The sequence below is a fragment of the Triturus cristatus genome, chromosome 2_2, assembly GCF_964204655.1.
Source record: "Triturus cristatus chromosome 2_2, aTriCri1.1, whole genome shotgun sequence".
NCBI lineage: Eukaryota > Metazoa > Chordata > Amphibia > Caudata > Salamandridae > Triturus > Triturus cristatus.
In genome coordinates, this window is record NC_140582.1 from 854,297,239 (window position 1) to 854,319,683 (window position 22,445).

General features: G+C 44.3%; 1 protein-coding gene across 4 annotated transcripts in view; it reads right to left on the reverse strand.

Annotated features, from left to right (window-relative positions):
• The window catches only part of N4BP2 (NEDD4 binding protein 2), a 1,530,410-nt gene that overhangs the window by 1,447,866 nt on the left and 60,099 nt on the right, over positions 1–22,445 (reverse strand). For all 4 annotated transcript variants that reach the window (XM_085642232.1, XM_085642233.1, XM_085642234.1 and 1 more), the window contains 2 exons: positions 6,410–6,495; positions 783–1,088 (listed from right to left, as the gene is read on the reverse strand). In XM_085642232.1, the coding sequence (XP_085498358.1) occupies positions 783–1,023 (241 nt within the window). In that variant the 5' untranslated portion in view covers positions 1,024–1,088; positions 6,410–6,495. The remainder of the gene's footprint in view (positions 1–782; positions 1,089–6,409; positions 6,496–22,445) is intronic.

Below are 22,445 nucleotides of genomic sequence, written 5' to 3' on the forward strand. Positions count from 1 at the left end.
ATCAGGGCCTGTGGAGATTTACCCTCGCATGAACTTAGTACTCCAGAAAATCAGCTGTAAAAAAAATGGATTTACCATATTACTGGGTTTAGGTTTAAAGGGTGTGAAAGTGTGTATGACAGGAGGAGAGATTATGCAAAATGCTTTGAACACATACAATCTCAAAGTCCTGTATGTATTTACATGCATTTTACATGACCTGTTTCTATCCTTGAAACATTTTTGCAAAAGGCAAAGTTACGTTTTTTCCCCAGAGTTTAAAGGAAAGGGAACATCCCAAAGGTTTCACAGGGGTGTGCTGGAAGTCATCTGTTCCCACACAAAAGTATTTTCCTCATGGAGAGGAAACAATATTTGCTGAGAAAAGACACATATTCTGCACTGACTTTTGGGGATTGTCCACTTGGCGGGCAAACATAAAGTGTATGTTCTAAGGATGAAAAATAGATATGTAAATCTATGAAGTACTTAGCTTAAAATAAGTATTCATTGGGAATTATATGAATCCTCAGAGTCAGAAATATATCATATAGGCATATGTCTCCGATTCATACATTTTGGACTTTCTACTGAAAGTTTGTTAGGCAGGTCTGTACTCTTGAGAAAAAAATATACACTAGTTATAATCTCCATGCCTCCTACTGGTCAGTAAGAAAAAGCCTAAAGGAGAATCAGTTTGTAGTGGTCGCCCAATATATGTCTCCTTATTTAATTTCTTGCCCTGCTAATAGGACATAATACAGTGGCATTTTGATAACACACATACACTTAGTAATATTTACCTTTAAAATCTGACTCCGACAGAACCATATAGACAACTCCAGGGTCTAGACCAGAAAACATCTCCAACATGCTACTAAGAAGATCCTCTTCCCTGGTACCGCTTGTGTCTTGAAACATGACTAACGAGTCAGTAGGCAAGAGACAACACTTCCTCTCACAGGCACTGAAAGTTGCAAGGTTTTGGGAGCTCAAGGGCTTCAAAGTTGGACTAAAAGAGGTTGGTTTACATTTCCTCGGCATGTCACATTATATAAAACACATGTGCTGTGATTGAGGTTGCATGCTGGTTCCTTGGTGCTGACCATCTACAAGAAAACAAAAGATATTTTTGATTAATAGGTTTGTGCCAGAAATCAAGAAACAGCTTAGATATGTTCAATTTTGTGCAAACTATACCACATGACTACCACTGCAAGAAACACATTATCTATAAAATGCAATCTTAACCCTTTTATATTGAATGTATGTTTTATATATTAGAAAACATTTTTAGCCATAGACTATGCTTATTATACGTGCAGGCGCACTTTATTTCATGGTAGCATGCAGTTTATGCTTCAATTGTCCCCCGAAAGCCCACAACTCACTCCAGACAACTGGCTCTGCATAAATAGCACAACATAGGAGTTCCTACTCAATGGCTTTGAAAACCGGAGACTCTTATTGCTCATTGCTCATTTTCAGGATACTCCTCTCATCCCTGCCAACTCCATGAGATATGTGGATGCCATCTTCAACACTGATATATCCTTTCACTCCCAGGTTAAACACCTAACACATGTTTTTCTACCTCAATTGCACCTCATGAATACTCCCATTACTTCAAACGTAAGACTATATGTAGAAAAGTGACCCTTTTTGCATGGTTAACCCCCACTTTTTGCCTGACATCTGATGCAACCTGACTTGATGTGCCCTGGGTCCCTGTCAATCAGGATCCCAGGGCATGTGTTCTTTTCGAAGACTGTACCTTTGTACCCACAATTGGCACATCTCTGGCCACAGGTAAGCCATTTGTAAAAGGTACCATGGGTACCAAGGTCAACTGCAGCACCCATTGTGCCACCCTTAGAGGCCCTGCGCCTTAACACACACACACACTGCCGTTGCAGGCTGTGTTTTGGTGCAGGGAAAAGTGAAGAGTCGAAATGGCACACATCCCTGTGTGCCGTGATTGCAATCCACTGCCTGAGGCCTAGGTAAGTCACCCCTCTAGCAGGGTGCACTAGCCCTAAGGTGAGGACACAGTGGCATGAGCCTTGTGCCCATACAGTGTCTAAGCCCATAGGGTCTGGGAGCTGGTCATTACAAACTCCACAGCTCCATAATGGCTTTACTGAAAACTGGGTAGTTTGGTAGCAAACTTCTCAGCACATTAATCCCACACTGATGCCAGTGTTGGATTTAATGTAAAACGCACTCAGAGGGTATCTTAGAGATGCCCCCTGAAAACCGTTCCTGAGTGACTGCCCGCCATTTGCCACCACCAGACAGGTTTCTGGACCCCGGGGTAGAAAACCTCTATTCTCTGGGTCCAGAAACAAAGCCCATCGTGGGCAAGAGTGTCATGCCTCCTCCCCCAGGACGGGCTGGGTCCACGAAAGGGGAAGCTTCAAAGGTCTGCCACCTTTGGAAGCTGTACCTGCCTTTTGCTGTCCCCAGCAACTGGCTCCAACCGGTTCTGTCCCCCACTTGGGCGGGAGAATTTGCGGGAAAACCAAGCTAGCAAGAGAGGTGTGCCCAGCTTTACCAACCCCACCCATCAGGTGGGGGAAACAAGGTAAAGCACACATCTCAGTCCCTCCATCTTGAAGACGGGGGGACTCAGCCAATTAAGGCGAGGATCATTCCCCCTCCCACTGGAGATTGGCATAATAGGGAGTGTACCCACCCCAAGGAAGGGATCCATTCGTCCCGACCTGCAAACCCCTTTAACGCCCCTAAATTGAGTATTTAGGGGCAACCCTGAACCTTGCCTCCTCAGATTCGAGGAAGAAAGAAGAAGGACAGAAGAGCCGTGCTGACCCAGGAAAAAGAGGAAACCAACTGCTTTGGCTCCAAACCTACTGGCCTGTCCGGACCGCAACCTGCTTACAACCCCAGCGATTCAAGCAGCCAGCAACCCCCAGAGCCCGGTGGACCTGCCCTGCAATCATCTAACAGACTCTGTCTACCATGAGCACCGGATTTGCTCAAGCAAAGACTCAACCCCAAAATCCGGATTCCGGTGACTCAGCGAATCTGCACAACTCTGCACCCGACGCCCACAGCCAGAGTTCGAGTGGCCCAACACCACAGGGAGGTCTCCCAGCAATCCTGACCTGGGATCTGGTGATCCCCAACCTCCCTCATGCTTCGAGACAACGCCTGCAGCTTCAACCTGAAGGGTCACCCCAACCGCGATAGGAGTTGGTAAGAAAACCAGATGCCAGAAGACACCCCTGCATCCGACGCTCCACGGTCTTGGGTGCCCCAACCGACGGTGTCCAGGCATCCCCCAAGAGCCCAACTTACCTTTCCAGCCAGTGGTCACCTTCAGGAAGTCTCCCTGCCCGAGCCTGCTGCAACTTTGCAGAACCAAAGGTCTCCACTGAAAAGCATAGGGTTCCCATTTTGCACCAGGCCGTCCCAGTGCAGCTTGTGGTGCATCTCCTGTGCTGGTCGTTGGCCCTGGCAGTGCTGACCTTAACCCCAGGAGCTCTGCTCCCACACCCCACTGGCCTGCTCGCAAGCAGTGCCTAACCGAAGGCCCCCTTAGCCTCATTGGCTAAAATTGGGCTCCCGCATTCAGCACCCGGCTGCCCCAGTGCCGATGGTAGTGCAACTCGAGTGTCCATCTAGACCCTAGGGATCCTTGGTCCTAACCATCAAATCTCCCACTCATAAGTTGAGTACTTATCTGAGAAACAATAGCCCTTTTTCTCTCATAGGAACCCATGATGAGAAATTTTGGGCCTAAAATGTTCTACATGTTGAACTGACGGTTGTATGGAGAAAAGAGAACTAAACTGCAAAGAACAAAAAGTCTTACTTACCTTGTATTGTGGGATCCTAAGATGTGCTATCTTGGCATACCACCCCCAGAACTCAATGTAATAGAAAAGTAACTAGAAAGTAATCTGAAAGTGATTACTGTGTCATTCAAAATACATTTTAAAGTGATACAACCCTGTAACAAGTGTAAATCCCCTCAATTGCATTTTTGTGTAAAACTCTAAAATTTAAAGTATATTTTAGGTACCTGTACCAAGTTCTGGTTGGTTCTAGAGATAAAATACATTTTTTAAACTTACTAATTGGTCTGGATTCAGTCTATAAGTGTCTGCATCAGTCTGTATTGAGTGAATACAATAAATGCTTAACACACCTTCTGGCTAAGCCCAAGTGCTCACCCACACTACCACAAAGAGAGCTGTTAGTACTTACCTAATACCTCTGGGGACTCCCTGGACTCAGTGCACACTATACCTCACTTTGGTATGGTATATACAGAGCCAGCTTCCTACACTATATCACCCTTATCACAGTAGTAGATTATCACACATTTACTAATGCAATTTTATCTAGTAGGTTATCCTAGGAATCATTAAGCTAGAAAAGAGTGCAAAACATTGACACTGGCTCATCTATGGTTTCAAAGGATCCAACCACACCACTACATCTTTATAGACTCCACTGGCTGCCTATTAAAGGCTTGATTTTAAAACTCTGTGCCAGGCACACCAATCTTTGTGTGGTACAGCCCCTACCCCATTCATTCCATATCACCCAACCAGACAACAAACATCAGACTTCTCAACCCTCTAACATTGCTCCTGTCTAACCGGAAAAGGTTTGGGGGAAAATCTCTTCAGCCTCGAACCTAAAACTACCTCAAACGCTCTTCCAATGCCTCTCAAAAATGAGCTCAACATCACATCCTTTCAAAAGCAACTGCAGACTCATCAAGCATTAACTGCTGACTGACTATACCTCCAGTTCCTTCCTCCTTGATATTCCAGACGCTAGGCAGAGTCCGTGGTCATGTGAGAATGTTACAAAACCATTGAGCTCTCAATTTTACCTACATTGACATACAATCAGTGCTGTAAATGTGTATAAACACCATGTCACTGACAAAGTTTATGGAAATGAATATCTGCTCTCCAACCTCAGGGGATGTTATTACAAGTATGGACTCATAAAATTCAAGGCATGACACAAGTTAGGCCTCACCTACCTTAACAGTCACATCTCCTTCCACCAACCACCAAGACATCTCTGTTTCGCAGCACTCCAACTCACACATATCCCATATACAGAACCAGATCAGGATGACGACTGTTCTCTAAAATCGCTCCACGTAAGAGCCTCACAATAATTCTGCAAGAAGCTGAAGACCTGGCTTTTCAATTAACCAACTTACCATAGGCAGAACTAGGCACACAACCTGCTCAATAACAGGATACTCTTGTGGGCGATAGTGCGCTTTACAGACACACATAACCTAACCTCAGTTGCTACTTTATACCAACATGCACAAACAAAGCAATTACATGGGCATGAAGGTGTTCCTTCTAGGAACTTGGGAAGTTAAATTCTTTAACTTTTCTGCACACATGTTGCACTCTGTAACTATGCGTCAGAATCCAACATACATGAATTATTTGCAAGTGTTTCTATATTTCAGATTGCATAATGTATGCAATCTAGTCATCATTCTAATTGTACAATATTTAAATAATACATGTAAACATTCTAATTTTGAAATGTTCAAATAAATATTATTGGAAATCTCTAGGTGATCGGAACACCAAAATATGTGTACATGATTAGCAATACAGCCTCTGCTGAGTAATATATATTTTTTAATCTTTATTAAGAGCTGACATGATTATACAAAGTGTTGGACAACAAATTTGCACACTAAATGTCAACGTTTAAGAAACAGAACATGTCACACTACGCCAGGTCACCTTTAGGTCTACTAAAGCTTATGCGTTGGACAACATATTACTCACCTAATTAAACATAGTAAACCATTAGGTGGGAGACCAGCACCACACACAGACAGCAAATACTATTTAAATGAGTACCAGGTTCTCCACACTTGGTATCAAGTAGATTGTATTTGAAATAAGCATCCTCAAGTTCTGACAATGTAGTCAGATCTGATGACCACTGTTTGACAACCTGTATTCTAGTTCCCATATAGTTCATTGATATCTTATGCTTTGCCAGGAGCTACTGCAGACCAATAAATATCCTTGGAGACCAGTCAGCATGCTCAGCAATTCTCAGGGCATATGGTAGGCAGTAATTTGCTCGAACATCTGCCCAATACCCTGCCAATATTTCTGACAATGCCACGCTAAATGTATTACATCATCCTCTTTCTCTCTGCAATGTACACAGTAATCAGGTTTGTCCGGAAACATTGTTCTAAGCATCTGGGGTGTATAGTTCCAATAGCTTAAGTATTTCAAGTGAAGTAACTTATGAGTGTAATTGCACAAAAGCTTTTTTTAGTTTGTGAGCACACACATGTTATTCATCATCTGATATTGAGTTATGCAGGAACATTTCCCACTGCTGCTTGGCTTCAGGACAATCAGTTACCAGCAGGGCCAGTCAAAACTAAACTTACTTCACCAGGTAATGGCTCTGTCTTGGATAGTCCGCATCCTTGGTTGCAGGAGTAGGGGATCCTGAACGATCAATGCCAATTTGAGTCTATAATGAGATAAAATGTTCAATGCCGTTAGAACATTGCCCCCTTTTACATTAATTAAAAGTCACAAACCAGTTGGTTTTATATACGTCACCCAGTGTATAAAAGCCGAGCTTAGTTAGCAGTTGTTTATAACCCAGATCAAAAGAAATCAGGTAGATGAAAAGAACTGTGGAATGAAGTTGAAAAAACCAGGCCACATCTAAACCTGTTCTTGTGGCTAATTCCCAAAAGACTCAACCCAACAACCATCAGGTTTTGATCTTTTGACACTACAGTATGCATGCTACCCAATATCACCCTTTTTACTTCAGATAGCTGTGTCGACGCTTACTCACTATAAAACTTCAGATGAAGTCTCTATCACAAGATCCAGTAGGATGTGACTGTGCCTGTGCTACTAGATGATACGTTTCTAGATCTGGGGCTGCTTATATAGGTGTATCAAAGTCCCCCATTCTAAAGTAGGTTGACCCCCGTTCACAGACGTTAATAACCATCAGATCTTACTTTAGTAAAAACAAGCATTTACAATGCAAAAACTCTGGCATTTACGAGAGTTTGAGCTATTGGCATTGTAAATTTTTGGAAGAGGGCCCCAAGCCGCGCTTTCACGTTAACCTCAGCAGGTTGACAAACAAATGCTTTCTTTTGTAAAAGTGCCCCATACCGCAGCTTCAAATTAATAGCAGCTGCGCACCTTTCTTTAGACACAGCTCATCTAAAGAAAAGGGAGTGGCCGACAATAAAGTGAAAGTGCAGTATGGATCGCTTGTAAACAAAAACAGTGAAAAAATAGAAAAAAAAACATGCAGCTGCGTTCGGAACATAAACAACAAAATAAAGACACAGCCATCATTGCATCAGCGAGGCATGCCATGCTATGGAAAAAAATAAAGTGTTGGGGGAAGAGCGTGTCCTGCCTGCAGCAGCAGGCAGGAGAAAAACATTAAATCAAATAGTGCTCAGAGGCTGTACTTACAGTCTATCGGAATAATAACACATGTAACAAGGGGTGTCCTGAAGGGAGTTTACAAAATGAGACAAGGGGGTACTAAGGAGGGACTACTAAGCCTATTGACCAATGAAAAGACACAGTTTCCAAAGGATAATGAAACAAGCCAATGAAAAATATGCACGGATGTAGTGAATGAGCCACTTTTGTGGTCTGACACTCTATGATGACCCTCGACCACCACCATTTTGTACTGACTTAAGTGTGTTATGTTACCCTAGCCTTAATGTAGGATGGGTTTGCATATCTTCTAGGCAAACATGCTTTTCACACTGTGCCATCTACTGCAAACACGTACTTTGGTGCAATGTCATAATGTCATCGTCAGACAGCATAAGAGAGTAAGTCCCTAATCCAGCTACTGGCAACAGTACACCAACTACACCATCTACATAGCATATTAGAACAAGTCAAAATAGAGACTACCCTTGATTGGTATGTTTGCTCATGTCGTTTAAGATCCCAAGTACCATATCCAAGTTCCAGCACGTAGTCACATCCAAAGCTGTATCAGGAGAGGTGGTCTTCATCAAGCCCATTTTCATAGCAAAATTGGTATGCTGAGAGAGTCTTATAAGACTCTTTGTCAGGCTGTGCACAGGAGAACAGCATATGCGTCTAGAGCATTACTAGATCCTTCACCCACTCCTCCACCTCCAGCCCCTGTGCATTGCCACCTTCCTTTTTGCCAACACTAGTGCTAGTGTAGTGAATTTTCTACTTGACAACATTTTTTTAACCACTTTACTTTTGTATTAAACAGGATAAAAGTGGCTAGTCGGGGGGGAGGGAGCAAGGAATGGGAACAACAAGGGAGAGTACAGATTCAGTATTCCACATCTAGTAGACATGGCTGCAGTAATAGATTGGTTACATTGCATCAGGTGGTCAGCATCATGTAAATGTGCCAAGATGATGCATTAACAGACATTGAAATATTCCTACAGTCTTTGATTTGGCATTTCCCTTTTATTTTGGAGGTCTAGTCTTAGTTGGTCAGATTTTCTTTGTTCTTTTCACAGTTCACATAAATATGGAAAGCTCTGCACATCTCATATTTCGGTAGTCCATCATGGTCAAAGGACATACATTTTTCCATCACACATATTTATTTATTATGGGGTACTTTTTTGCAGCACACTATCACCCCAATCGAGTCTCTTGGCACTGGCACCTGGATTAGGAAGAGAAATAGGTACATTTAAATAGCTTTCCTGAATGTTACTAGTCTGATGATGTTTTGTTCTAGAGAATCGCTTCTTGACGTCTGAACGCAATTGCTGCCGCATCTTACAAGTTTGGTCCGAGAGACCTCAAAGTTCAGTTTAGTGCAGGACCATAATGTTTTAGCAGAGATATACCTTTTGAAATTTAAGGATAAAAAGGTAGGGGCATGATTATCAAAGCTTTTGTGCAGAACGCAACACTTGTGAACTGGGAGCCAACATAGTTGTTGGAGGTAGGGGAAAACTGAATCACACTGTTTTAGGTTGAAAATGATCCTGATTAAGTAGTTTTGGGTCCTTTGTAATGGAAATATTGATTTTTTGGGAAGTGTAGTCAGACAAAACAGACATAGTCCAACCTGGATTGAACTAACGCATTTGGCAGTGTAATTTTCTGGATAAAAGGGGGAAAAAGGCATTATGCATCTCAGCATTCTTATCTGGAAATAGTACGGTTTAATAACTGAGGTGATCTGGCATTCTAGGTTGAGCATGGTGTCAAGTAGAATACCTAGGAAGCAAACCGAAGAACCCGGCTAAGGACAGGGTCCCAGGAGAGTGGGCCACGGCGTGCTCTAGCAAAGACTCAACTTTTAGTCTCTGGGAAGACTTTCCAACTTGGATTTAGTTTGAGATAATTTATTTCTAACTAGGTGGTTACAGTGGACATAATGGCACTCATGCTAGTAGCGGGGCATGGGGAAACGCCCAAAAGATTAAGGATTAGTTGTGTATCATTGGCCTAAAGATAGGAAATGCCAATCAGTCGTTCCAATAGAGCTGCAAGAGGTTAGAGGTAGATATTAAACATTGATGGGGGGGCAGAAAGAGGGGTGGGGGAGTTGATCCCTGGGAGGCCCCCCACTGTATGGTAACTGGGGTCGACAAGAAATGTCAAGTTGAACTAGTTGGGTTGCCTTTGAAATGTAGGATTCCAGTCATTTCAAGGCAGTACTCGTGATATAGTAGCGTTTTAGTCTGGAGAGGAGGATCATAAGGTTGCTGAATGTCATCGACAGGTAAATGAGAAGAGCCATTCCTGACACACCATGCTGCACGGTAAATCAATACGAGAGTGATCACCCTCTCATTGGAGAATCCCGGTATAAAGCCTGCTTCTGCCGAGGCACGGAGCTTATGGATTTCGTGTTGTATCTGATTTATGACCACTTTCTCCATGAATTTGGAAATGAAAGGCAAGAGAGAGATTGGTATCAAATTTACGGAGTTATCCGATTTCAAGTTAGATTTTTTATCAGAATTGGGCTTATCAATTCTTTTTTTCAGGCATGATGGCATTGTGTCTCCTAGCAGTGAAGAGTTGATAATCTTAGACTGGGGCCAACGATGTCCGCAGGGTTTTGATTACCGGGGCTCGGAAAAAGTCTAGAGGTGACCCCAAAGTTTTACAGGATTGAATTAGATCATGTCCAGCCTCCTCTGTGGATGGGGTGAACTTTGTGAAAAGGGTGATAGTGTTACAAGGCACTGGCAGCTGTGGACTGTTCTCGCAATCAAAGGGTGGGACAGGGACCTGAGTAGGTCAGAGTCTCTCGATTTTCTCTAAGAAATATGTGGCTAATGTGTCAACTAGTTTCTGAAATGGCTCTAATTAATTTTTTATGCAGTTTGGTTTGTAGAGAAATTCCATTGTTTTAAAAAGTACATAAGAATTACCATTTGCCTGCAGGATTTTTTTTGTTTTTAGAGTAATAGGTTTAACCGTGGTACATATCTGAGTTGTATTTATGTAACTATCTTAAAAATAAATTGTTTTCTAAGGAGACTCTATCTTTTCCCCAAGCTCTTTCTAGCATTTTCAAAGCTTTTGTACTCTTTCAACAGAGTCTCTGTACACCATGATCTAGCCTGAAACAAAGTATAAGTTCTTAAGTATTTCCTGCTTTGTGGGTGGGTCCCACTAAGAGCTGTTTAGAAATGTTGTGACAGTGGAGCTACTAGAGATTTATTAACAGGTATGTCTGCCCAGACGTTAGTCACCAAGGGTTGGGAATATAGTGAGGGAGTGTATAAGTAGCTCTTCTAGCCAGGGGAAGTAATCTGGACTGGTTTCAGGGGGGTGGTACTTAAGTACAAAATCCATCATGTCACCTGGATAGGACTCATTACCAATGCGAGTTTCTGTGCTCGAATACTGTGTACAAGGGGTGGGTTTGATTAGCAAATTGTCATAGTATGTAAGGCAAACACCAGTCCCTTTTGTCGGTTCTGTCACATCTGATGACACCAAAGGATAAGTTACTTATCTGTAATCCAGGTTCTCTTCCAGGGGTATACTCAAAGTCATAAGCCCAGAATAATCCCTGCCCACATGTGGGACCCTGGAGCATATACAAAAATACATATATATGTGTATGCTTAAGTAAAAAAGTACAGAGTACCTTCAAAACATACATATATACATGTATACTTCCTTTAGTGCCAGGTCTGCTTGAACCAGCGATGCAGACGTTTCTGACTGCAGCCACAGTGGGGTCAGCCCCCCACGTATTTCTAAACAGTACAAGGCCACGGATCAAGACCCCCTGCTCCTTCGATTGGATCCTCCTCCAGATTCAGTCATAGTAGCAACAGCCAGGAAAACGGATCCAGCAGCGACATCCTCCGCAGTCCCTCCGGAGGCAGTAAAAACATGGAGTTGCTGAGCAACAGGATGCGCAACACATCTGCATCCGTGATCAAGGTGGCTAGTGCCTCTGCTCTTCTGGGGAGGTATGATGGGTCTCGCTGGGACTCTTTGGCCCGCTTCACAGAGAAGCTGCCTAAGGAAGACCAGCAAGATTTCCAGGAAGTCCTGCATGAAGGGGGATTGGATGCAAACCGGGTCATCAATGCAGCTGCGGACGCATCGGATCTGGCTGCGCATGGTTACTCCCATGGCATTTTCACTAGACGCTCAGCCTGGTTGCGTCTCACTGGTGTGAAACCTGATGCGCAGAGGAGTATTGACAATCTTCCAAACAATGGCACGTCTCTCTTTGGCTCTCATGCAGCTGAGATGTCCAAAATGAAAGCAGAATTTGACACTCTAAAGGCTGGCGGTCTGGAAAAAAGGAAGGAGTACCGACCCTACGACCGTCGCTACTTCCAACAGAGGGTTCAAATCCCTCACTGGTCGACACAGCAACAACACCAATCGAGGTCTCACTACCATCAGTGAAGACCGGGTCGAGGAAGGGTAGCTGCAAGACAAGCACCTTCTGCAACTAAACAATCTGCAAAGCAATAAGCTCTGGCTTCCTCCATCCGCGTTACCCACTCCGGTTGGGGGGGGGAGGGGGAGTGTTATGCTTCACCTGGACGAGTGGAAGAAAATAAAAGACAAGTGGGTACTGAATATTGTGCAGAATGGCTACTTGCTCAGAATCAAAACCCCACCTCCATCAGAAACTCATCAAGAAAGCATTCTCCAGAAACACCACTTGTTACTAGCGGAGGTAAAGAGCCTACTACTGTAAGATGCCGTAGATACAGTCCCTTCTCTACAACAAAGGCAGTGAATCTACTCTCGTTACTATCTTGTACAGAAAAGGAGGTCCTACCAGAGAGTACAGACCAATCCTAGATCTGAGACTTTTGAACAAATTCATCAGCAAGGATAAATTTCGGATGCTAGCACTGCACCAAATCTTTCCTCAACTACACCAAGGGGACTGGATGTGCGCCATAGTTCTGCAGGACGCCTATTTTCACGTACCGATTTCCAGAAAACATCAGAAATTCCTACGATTTCAGGTTAGTGCTAAAGCATTTCCAGTTCAAAGTTCTCCCAACTGGACTCAAGTCAGCTTCATTCACGTTCTCAAAGTGCATGGCAGTAGTGGCTGCTTTTCTGCACAAACAAAAGATATTTATATATCCTTACTTGGACGAATGGCTGCTGAAGAGCTCATCACCCACTCTGCTGCAGAATCATTTCTCATACTTCCTTCAAGTGCTGAGCAATCTGGGTCTGCAAGTCAACTACAAGAAGTCGATCTTCAACCCGACTCAGAAAATCCACTATCTGGGTGCTTCTCTGGACACGGTAAGGGCAAGCGTGTGTCCTGAGGGGAAGAGACTATCCTCAATCCCCAAAAAATGCTGCAATCGTCTCCAGTCTCAGCATCCCACAGACAGAAGGGTATCCTCTCTGCTGGGCTCAATGGCATCCTGCATCTTCATCGTGCTGAACGCCAGACTTCACATGCGCCCTCTACAGCAAGCTCTGGAGGACCAGTGGACGCAGATATCAGGTCGCTGGGAGGACCGTGTTTCTTCCTCAGTCGGCCAAGGATTCCATCATATGGTGGATGAAACGTTCACATCTGCTGAAGAACAATTGTTACTTACCTGTAAACAGGTGGTTCTCCAGTATTGGTGTCTTTCATAGATTCACATGCTTGAATATTCCCCGTCGTCGGAGTGGGAGTCCCACGGTAAATAATATAGCAATATATACAGTCATAATATATATATATATACCTATACATAAGTAATCATATAAAAACAGAGATATAAGTAAGTGATAAACATCAAGAATGTCCCTATATGAAATCTCCATAGAGATACATGGAAAGAGAAAAAAGACATTCGCAGTCTATCTCTGTCATTATGTTAGTACAAACTACGGCCAATCAGGTGCCAGCTCCTCTCTAGAACCTTCTCCTCAGAGCTCCTTACCTCAGATTTTCGTAGCACCAAAGTGACTTTAGAGTGTATGAGGAGAAGAGAGCTCTGAAAGGGAGGAGGGAGGGTCGCATGTGAATCTATGAAAGACACTAATACTGGAGAACCACCTGTTTACAGGTAAGTAACAATTGTTCTTCTCCAGTATTGGGGTGTCTTTCATAGATTCACATGCTTGAATATAGAATAGCCAGCAGTAACAATTATCATTGTTTCCATAGTCATAACAGCACTAAAAAATTGTAATGCCAATCAATATCCTTATATATATGATATTACTGAATATCTATATAAGTGTAAATGAACCATTATTTCAACGGTACATGGAAACAATATGGAGGAGGGAAGGAAGAGGCTCACCTTATTTAAAAAGATTGCGAAGCACTGCCTGCCCAACTGCAGCATCCTCCTCGTTTAAAGTTGCCAAGCAGTAATGTCTTGTAAACGTATGTCTGCTTGACCACATAGCTGCTCTGCAGATCTGATGTAAAGGCACTCCAGCAAATAATGCGGATGAAGAAGACATCGCTCTATTGGAGTGAGCCCTCACCGGTGACTGCAATGGCTTGTTTGCCTTTTGATGGCAGAAGACGATGGCTGCTGAAACCCAACGTGCAATAGTTGGTTTTGTAACTGGACGTCCCTTGTGATAGCGTCCATAAGCTATGAAGAGTTGATCAGTCTTTCGTAAAGAAGCTGTTCTGCTGATGTAGAACTTTAAACATCGTTTCACATCCAGGGAATGTAATCTTTGCTCCGCAGGAGTTTGAGGATTAGCAAAGAAGGTTTTCAAAATCACTGGTTCGTTAATATGAAAGTCTGAAGGCACCTTCGGCAAGAAAGTTGGATTTGTACGCAATACTACAGAATCTGGTTTGAACTGTAGGAAAGGTGGATTTATGGTAAATGCATGAATGTCACGGACGCGACGTGAAGACGTTAGTGCCAGAAGAAGAGCCACCTTCCATGTTAGATACTTCAACTGGACCTTGTGAATAGGTTCAAACGGTGGCCTCATTAGTTGTGCCAATACGATGTTTAGATGCCACAATGGAGGTGGGCGTCTAACAGGAGGAAATTTGCGAAATAACCTCTTGAAGAATTGATGGATAATCCTTGAAGAACAAAGGGACGTCGAACCATCCTGACGGAAACGGGAAATTGCCGCCAGAAAAACCCTCAAGGTTGCATGAGACAATCCGGAGTTAGCTAAATGCAATAAGAACGGTAACAATTGTAGTGGCGTGGAGTGCAACGGGTGAACCCCATTAGCTGCACACCAGTGGCAGAATCTTTTCCACTTTAATTTGTACGTTTTTACCGTAGAAGGAGCCCTCGCCTGAGCCAAGATGTCTCTACAGTCCTGTGGAATGTCTAAATGGGCAAATTCACAGTGCTCAGGTTCCAAGCTGATAAGCTCAGTGAGGAGGGATTCGGATGACAAATTTTCCCCTTGCTCATTGTAAGTAGATCTGTACGAGGATGTAGAAGGATTGGTTCGCATTGAGACAGTAGGAGTAACTCTGAGAACCATGCCTGCCGAGGCCAACGGGGGGCTATTAGAAGTAGATGGCAAGGTTGCCTCCGCATCTTCCACAGGACACGAGGTATGAGTGGGATTGGAGGAAAAGCGTAGGCAAACAGATTGTACCAGTTCATCAAAAGGGCATTGCCCCGTGATCCTTGGTGGGGATGCCAGCTTGCATAATCTCGGCATTTCCGGTTCTCTGGTGTGGCAAAGAGATCCAGTTGTGGGCGACCCCACCGTTGAAATATTTTCTCCAGAGTTGGCTGATGTAACTCCCATTCGTGGGTCGATGAGGAGGACCTGCTCAGGGAATCCGCTAGAATATTGGATAGCCCCGGTAGATGAACTGCTGCCATCGTGATGTGATGGTCGAGAGACCAATCCCAGATCGACTGAGCTAGTCGAGACAGTTTCGGAGATTTAGTGCCGCCCTGCTTGTTGATGTAGTGCATGCAGGTTGTGTTGTCTGTCTGTATTAGGACTGATTCTCCTTGGATTAAAGGGAGAAAGGATTTGAGAGCCAGAAATATAGCCATGAGCTCCAACCTGTTGATGTGCCAGGCTTTTTGGCATATTGTCCATTTTCCCTTGATTGATAGATCCTCCAAATGAGCACCCCATCCTTCTAGAGAGGCGTCTGTTGTTATTGTCATGTCTGGTACTATTGACAGAAATGAAATGCCTTCCATTAGATTTAACGGTTGTGTCCACCACTTCAGCGCCGACTTCATCCGATCTGTGACGGTTATGAGATCGTTGAAAGAACCCGTAACCTGACGCCATTGAACATCCAGTTCTTCTTGGATGGGGCGTGTCCGTAATCTGCAATGAGGGATCAATGCAATGCATGATGACGCCATTCCCAGAAATGACTTTAACAGTCTTACAGAAACTGATATTTTTGATCTGATAAGGGTTACCAGTCGGAGAATCCTTTGAAGACGGTCTTGGGAGAGAAGTGCCCTTGCTGACACGGTCTCCAAAGTTGCTCCCAAAAAAGCCTTGTGATGAGAAGGCTGTAGATGGGACTTCGTGGTATTTATGGAGAGCCCTAAGGCGCGAAACACCTCCTTGCAAAGACGTGTGTGCTGTCGAAGTTGCACTTCCGATTGTGATTTTAGGAGACAGTCGTCCAGATATGGGAAGATCTGGACACCCTGGAGACGTAGGAACGCTACCACAGGGGCTAGCACCTTTGTAAACACTCGAGGGGCCGAGCGTAGCCCGAATGATAGTACCTTGAACTGGAAATCGTTCCGACCCACTCGAAAACGAAGAAATTTCCGATGTTGTCGTAGTATGGGGATATGAAAATATGCATCTTGGAGATCGATTGTTGCCATGAAATCTCCTTGTGAGAGTAATCGCAAGATCTCTACAAGCGTTAACATGCGAAAGGATTGTTTCTTTAGATACTTGTTGAGAGCCCTCAGATCTAGAATGGGCCTCCATTCCCCGTTCTTTTTGGTGATAAGAAAAAAATCGGGAATAAAATCCTTTTCCTCTTTGAGATCTTGGTACTACCTCTATAGCTCCTTTGTTTATTAGAAGTTGAACTTGATGTAACAGTTCCTTGATATGAGTCGGTGGTGGTCCGGTAGGTGGTGTGGGTGGAGGGAATTCGATGAATTCTGAAGTGTGACCTCTTTCTACAATGTCCAAAACCCAACAGTCCCTTGTTATGGAGGACCATTGAGAAGAGTACAGAGAGATTCGACCTCCAATTTTCTGGGACTGATACAAGTCATTGTCTATTAGGGGTGGAACCCCTATATGAGGATTTTCCTCTGTAAGTCTTGGAAGACTGCTGTCGAGAGGTTTACTGTTGGTTATAGGAATAACGGTTGGAACCCTGGTTATATGGTCGATACTGGTTGTTTCCTCTTCGAAAATTAGAGGAGGTGCTGCGTCCGCGTGCACCCCGAAAGGGCTGTTACCGAAATTGTAATGTGCCCAGAGAGCGAGCAGTCTCCGTATCCTTCTTTATCGATTGGAGAGCTTCATCCACATGATCTCCGAATAAAGCCTCTCCGTCATAAGCCATGTCCAATATTCTTGCCTGTACTTCCTGACGAAAGGAGGTTGAGCGCAACCAACCTTGCCTGCGCAATACCGCTGCTCCAGCAAGTTGACGGAATCCCATACAGGCGATATCAACTGCACAGTCTATCATCTCTGCAGATGTACTCTCTCCCTCCTGGAGTAGCTTTAGGGCTTCACTCTTCGACGGTTCCGGCAGTTGTTCAACTAGCGTTGATATATCCGCCCATACTTGACGGTCGTAACCGCCTAAGATGGCTAAAGCATTAGCCGCTCTCACAGTGGTGGAAGCCATTGAAGAAAATTTTCGCCCTATGGCGTCCAAACGACGTCCATCACGATCAGGTGGTGCAGTGATCGTTGACGCAGGGTTTCTAGCCCAACGTTGCGCTGCCTGTGTGACCACAGAATCTGGCTTTGCTTGACCAGTGAGACACACTGGCGCTCCTAACGGTGACTTGTACTTTTTTTCCAATCTGGGCACCTGTGCCGGAAGGCTATTTGGGGTCTTCATAATCTTTTTGCCTTCCTCCCAAATAAATTCGATTATAGGGATTAAATGAGTTTGTTTAAAAGGTTGATTTTTGAAATCGTAAAGGAAACAATCCTCTTCCTTATGTTCCGTTGTTAATTTGAATCTTTGTGCTGCCCTATCCATTAACTGGTGAAAACTTGCAATATCAACAGGTGGTGAGTCACCAGGTATCACTGGAGAGGGAGATGGTGTTTGAGCATGATAATCATCCCACTCCGCCATACCATCATCCTCATCATCATCATCGCCACCATAATCAAGAATCTCACCATCCTCCCTGTCTTGAGGAATTTCTTCTTCTTCTTCAGTAGCATGAGAAGGTACTGTCCGAGTTGAAGAATGTCGCAGCGGTAGGGAAGGTGTTACCACAGATGGAATTGGAGCCGGCACCGGTTCCGATATAGTTGTTGGCACCACTGGAGGAGGCGGAACCACAGATTCTTGTGGTGATAAAGGAAACCGCCGATTATAATCGTCCAACATGAGTTGAAGATTTGTTATCAGGGACAGTGGTAGCGTCGCAGTTTGCCTTTCTGTAGGAATTTCTTCCTGATAAAATTGTTCCTCATCTTCACTACTATCCTCTTGGCATTTTATTATTAAATCTGAGGGACTGCGTGCCGACTCAAACGATTCAGGTAAACCTTCTTCTGAATCTTGATCTGAATCAGTGGCAAACAATGGTGAAGGAAGGTGGGAATCCTCCAACAATATAACTTCACCTGCCATATCTGGTCGAGAACTCGGTGGCAATGGTAACAAAGGAACAGCGGCAAAAGACGAAGTAGGTGCTGTAGACGTGGAAGAAATTTGATCTTTTAATGACCTCTGAGCAGAAGTCGTCCTTTTAATCTTTATTTTCACCGAAGAGACTGCAGTCGACTGGATCGGAGACATAGAAGGTACTGAGGACATCTTTGTAGACGGACTTGTCAACGGAACCATCGTCGACGGGACTATCGTCGACGGAACCATAGTCAATGGAAGTGGCGTCGGCGGAACCATCGTCGACGGAACCATCGTCGACGGGACCATCGTCGACGGGACCATCGTCGACGGGACCATCGTCGACGGAACTATCGTCGACGGGACCTTCGTCGACGGGACCTTCGTCGACGGGACCTTCGTCGACGGGACCTTCGTCGGCAGAAACGACGACGAGGTTTTCTTCTTCTTCGTCGATGGAACACTCGTCGACGGGTCAATCGACGACGTAATCGTCGACGAGGACGATTTTACAACTTTCGACGACGACGATGTCAATGTCGACGAGATCTTTTCCTTCTTCGTCGACGACGATGCAATAGGTAATATAGATGATACAGTCTTTATGGTGCTGATGATCATCGTCGACGCCGACAACGTCGACGGAACAGTCGTCGACGATTTTGATGCTGACGTCGTCGTCAGAGTCACCGTCGACGAGCAGGAAATTGCGGATTTCGTCGTCGGAAGCTTCGTCGACGATGAAGCCAGTTTTTTTCCTGAAAACTGGGAAGTGGAAACCTCAGCAGCCTGAGAACTATGTCTCGTGGGCGACAAAGCAGTAGTCAAAGAAGAAGAAGTGGCAGATGTCATAGTCAAAGACATTTTCTTCTTTTTCAGAAAAGCAGAAGGTAAATCTTGTATACTACTGCGCTTTGAGGCTGTGTGGGAACGGCCAGAAGTAACGCTTTCTACTTCAGAAACCACTTCATCTTTATCTTTAAGTCTCTGGAGCCACAGCAAGAGACGGCCTGCCCTGTCTTTCAGAGTTTTTGTAGAAAAAGTTCTACAGAACTTACATTTAGCCACTTCATGGTCTGGGTAAAGACAGTAAATACACTTACTGTGTGGATCTTCTGAGAATAAACGCAGCTTTCCACAAGGAGAACAAGGTCTAAACAAAGACTTCTTACTTGAAGACATGCTGAAGAGAACAAAACTGAGCAGAGCTCAGGGAGACTCCCTTTCACACGACGTGCGGTAGAAAATCTGAGGTGAGGAGCTCTGAGGAGAAGGTTCTAGAGAGGAGCTGACGCCTGATTGGCCATAGTTTGGACTAACATAATGACAGAGATAGACTGCGAATGTCTTTTTTCTCTTTCCATGTATCTCTGTGGAGATTTCATATAGGGACATTCTTGATGTTTATCACTGACTTATATCTCTGTTTTTATATGATTACTTATGTATAGGTATATATATATATATTATGACTGTATATATTGCTATATTATTTACCGTGGGACTCCCACTCCGACGACGGGGAATATTCAAGCATGTGAATCTATGAAAGACACCCCAATACTGGAGAAGTAAGTCCCTTTTCACCAGGACCTGCCTACTCAGACCATCGTCACGGACGCTTCCCTACAGGTTTGGGGGGCTCATATGGGCCCGCTTCAGGTTCAAGGGCTCTGGTCAGAGACAGAGCGACGGTACCACAACAACCTCTTGGAGCTGAAAGCGGTGCATCTCGCGCCCAAATCACTGCTCCAGTCTTTTCACTCACGTGCCCTGTTGGTTCAGAAGGACAATACAACAACAATGCATTATTTGAACAAACAGGGGGGAACCCGGTCGAGACCTCTCTCTCTCTCTGGAGGCTTAGCCCATCTGGAATACTGGCTTCTCGCAAGGAATCTGACCATTACGGCGATCCATCTTCCAGAAACTCTCAACGTCCAAGCAGATGCCCTAAGTCGGGACTTCGTCGAGGCTCACGACTGTGTTCTACACGACGTCGCCGCGCAGGACATCTTCCACCAATGGGGAGTTCCAGGCATCGACCTGTTTGCAGACGCGGCAAACACAAAATGCCCTATTTAGACCTTAAGAGGATTCTGAAATTCTACTTATACAAAACCAAGGCTTTGAGAAAATCAGACCGCCTGTTTGTAAATTATGGTTCCATTAATACTGGATGTGCTACTTCCAAACGTTCCATCTCTGGATGGATAGTCTTTTGTATCACTTTGTCTTACCAGTTAGCCAATAAGTCCCTTTCAGGCAAACCAAGGGCTCATTCTACCCGGGGAAAGGCCTAGACCAAAGCTCTCCTTAGAAATGTACTTATTGCAGAGATTAATAAAGCGCGCACATGGCGATCAGTACATACTTTCACTCGCCATTATTCAGTTTGGGCAAGCTCGTTAAGAGATATGTTTGGATAATACATCCTTAAAATGTTATTTGTGCTGTACTTATACTGTTGCTCGTCTGTGGGAATGGGCTTGCTATTCTATTCAGTGCCTATGACTACTGATGAGTATCCCCTGGAAGAGAAAGATAAGTTACTTACCTGTAATACTGGTTCTCTTCCAGGGGTATACTCATCAAAGTCATAAGTAACCCTCCCAGCTCCCCGGACGAGTATGAAAAGTATAATATCGTTTTGCACCTTACGCCATGATCCCTTCATGTTAGTACACCGTAAAAAAGAACGGGCCTGTCCCCTGTGGTGCATGATGGGAGCAGCGGGCTCCTGGAGGTCTTAAAGGCACGGTGTCCAGGTTCTTGTACTCTTTAAAGGCAGGGTGCCAGTTTTTTAGTACTGTGATGTTTTGTCATCTATGCAGCCTATAGACTAATTGCCTGCGATTACATGCCTTTTTCTCTGAAATTAAAAGGCGGTGTTGGAACACTATTGCAGTGTATGTTCTCGTTTACAGAAATGATTTGTGAGATTATTTCATTTAATGAAAAAACAATGTAATTTTGGCATATTTGCGTATTTGAGTTATGGTAGGCTGCATGTTTATATATGTATACATGTATATATACATGTTTTGAAGGTACTCAGTACTTTTTTTACTTAAACATACACACATATATATGTATTTTTAGGTCTCGCTGAGCCCAGCGCATGCGCTGGCTCGGAGAGACATTTTGTATGTGAGTTTTCAAAGTGCTGCTGACTGGCCTAGCGCTTGCGTTCACGCGACCGTGCACGCGCGAACCGCTAGCCTTCAGCAGCACTTTGAAAACTCGTGCGTCATCGCGATCGAGCGATCAGAGCGATCGAGATGACGCACGCTTTCAATGCTTGTTTTTAAAATGCTTGGGACTACGCTTGCAGCCGTGGGGTTGGTGCAGCTTGTCAATAAGCCCAAAAGTATTCTTTTAGCAGCATTATAGCCGTGCCGGCTTTATGAAAACCAATGAGGGATGTTGTAGAGGGCAAACATGCAAAATAGAAAAATTCGTTTTTCTCCTAAATTAAGACAGCTGCTCTCTATGCTTTGCCTGCTTTCTATGGTTTTGGTTTTGTTAATGAATGTTACAATGAGCAAAAACCAAACACAGCTAGCATTCAATTTAAGCGCACCTTTAACTTCGCTGCTTTTATTTTCATTTCTTTCACATTGGCAAAGCAAAGCATTGCCTTTAAGAGCGCGCACTGCAGGTCGTTCTGCTCTCAGCCCCAATCATTGATGACAGAACTTGCTGTCCTGCCCGACCCTCATCACCCCACTCCTCCTCCATTCTTGACCATTTCCCTTGCTGCGATCTCTTGAGCCATTAAAGGCACGTAACCTTTTAAAACAAGCACTTGCAATGCAATTGGTCTCGCATTACTGAAAGTTTGAGCTATTGGCGTTGCATTATTATTTGCAATGCCAATAGCTCAAACTTTCAGTAATGCGAGAGCAATTGCAGTGCTAATGCTTGTTTGTAATGGTCTTGTGGGAGCAGCCCCAAACACACACAATAGAGGGGGTTCAACCCCCCTTGCTAAACTCACTGGCATGCTGGTATGGAACTGATTTCAACATTGTGCCAGGGATGGTGTTGGTTCTCACTCCAGCCTTGCCTGGATCACCAGATTTCCCACTTCTTACCACACTTAGTGCTGACTAAAGCCCCACTTCTGGTGGGTTGGCTGCAGTTCTGGCTGCGTCTGATCATATCTTCAAATTGTTTGTTTTGGGAGTCAA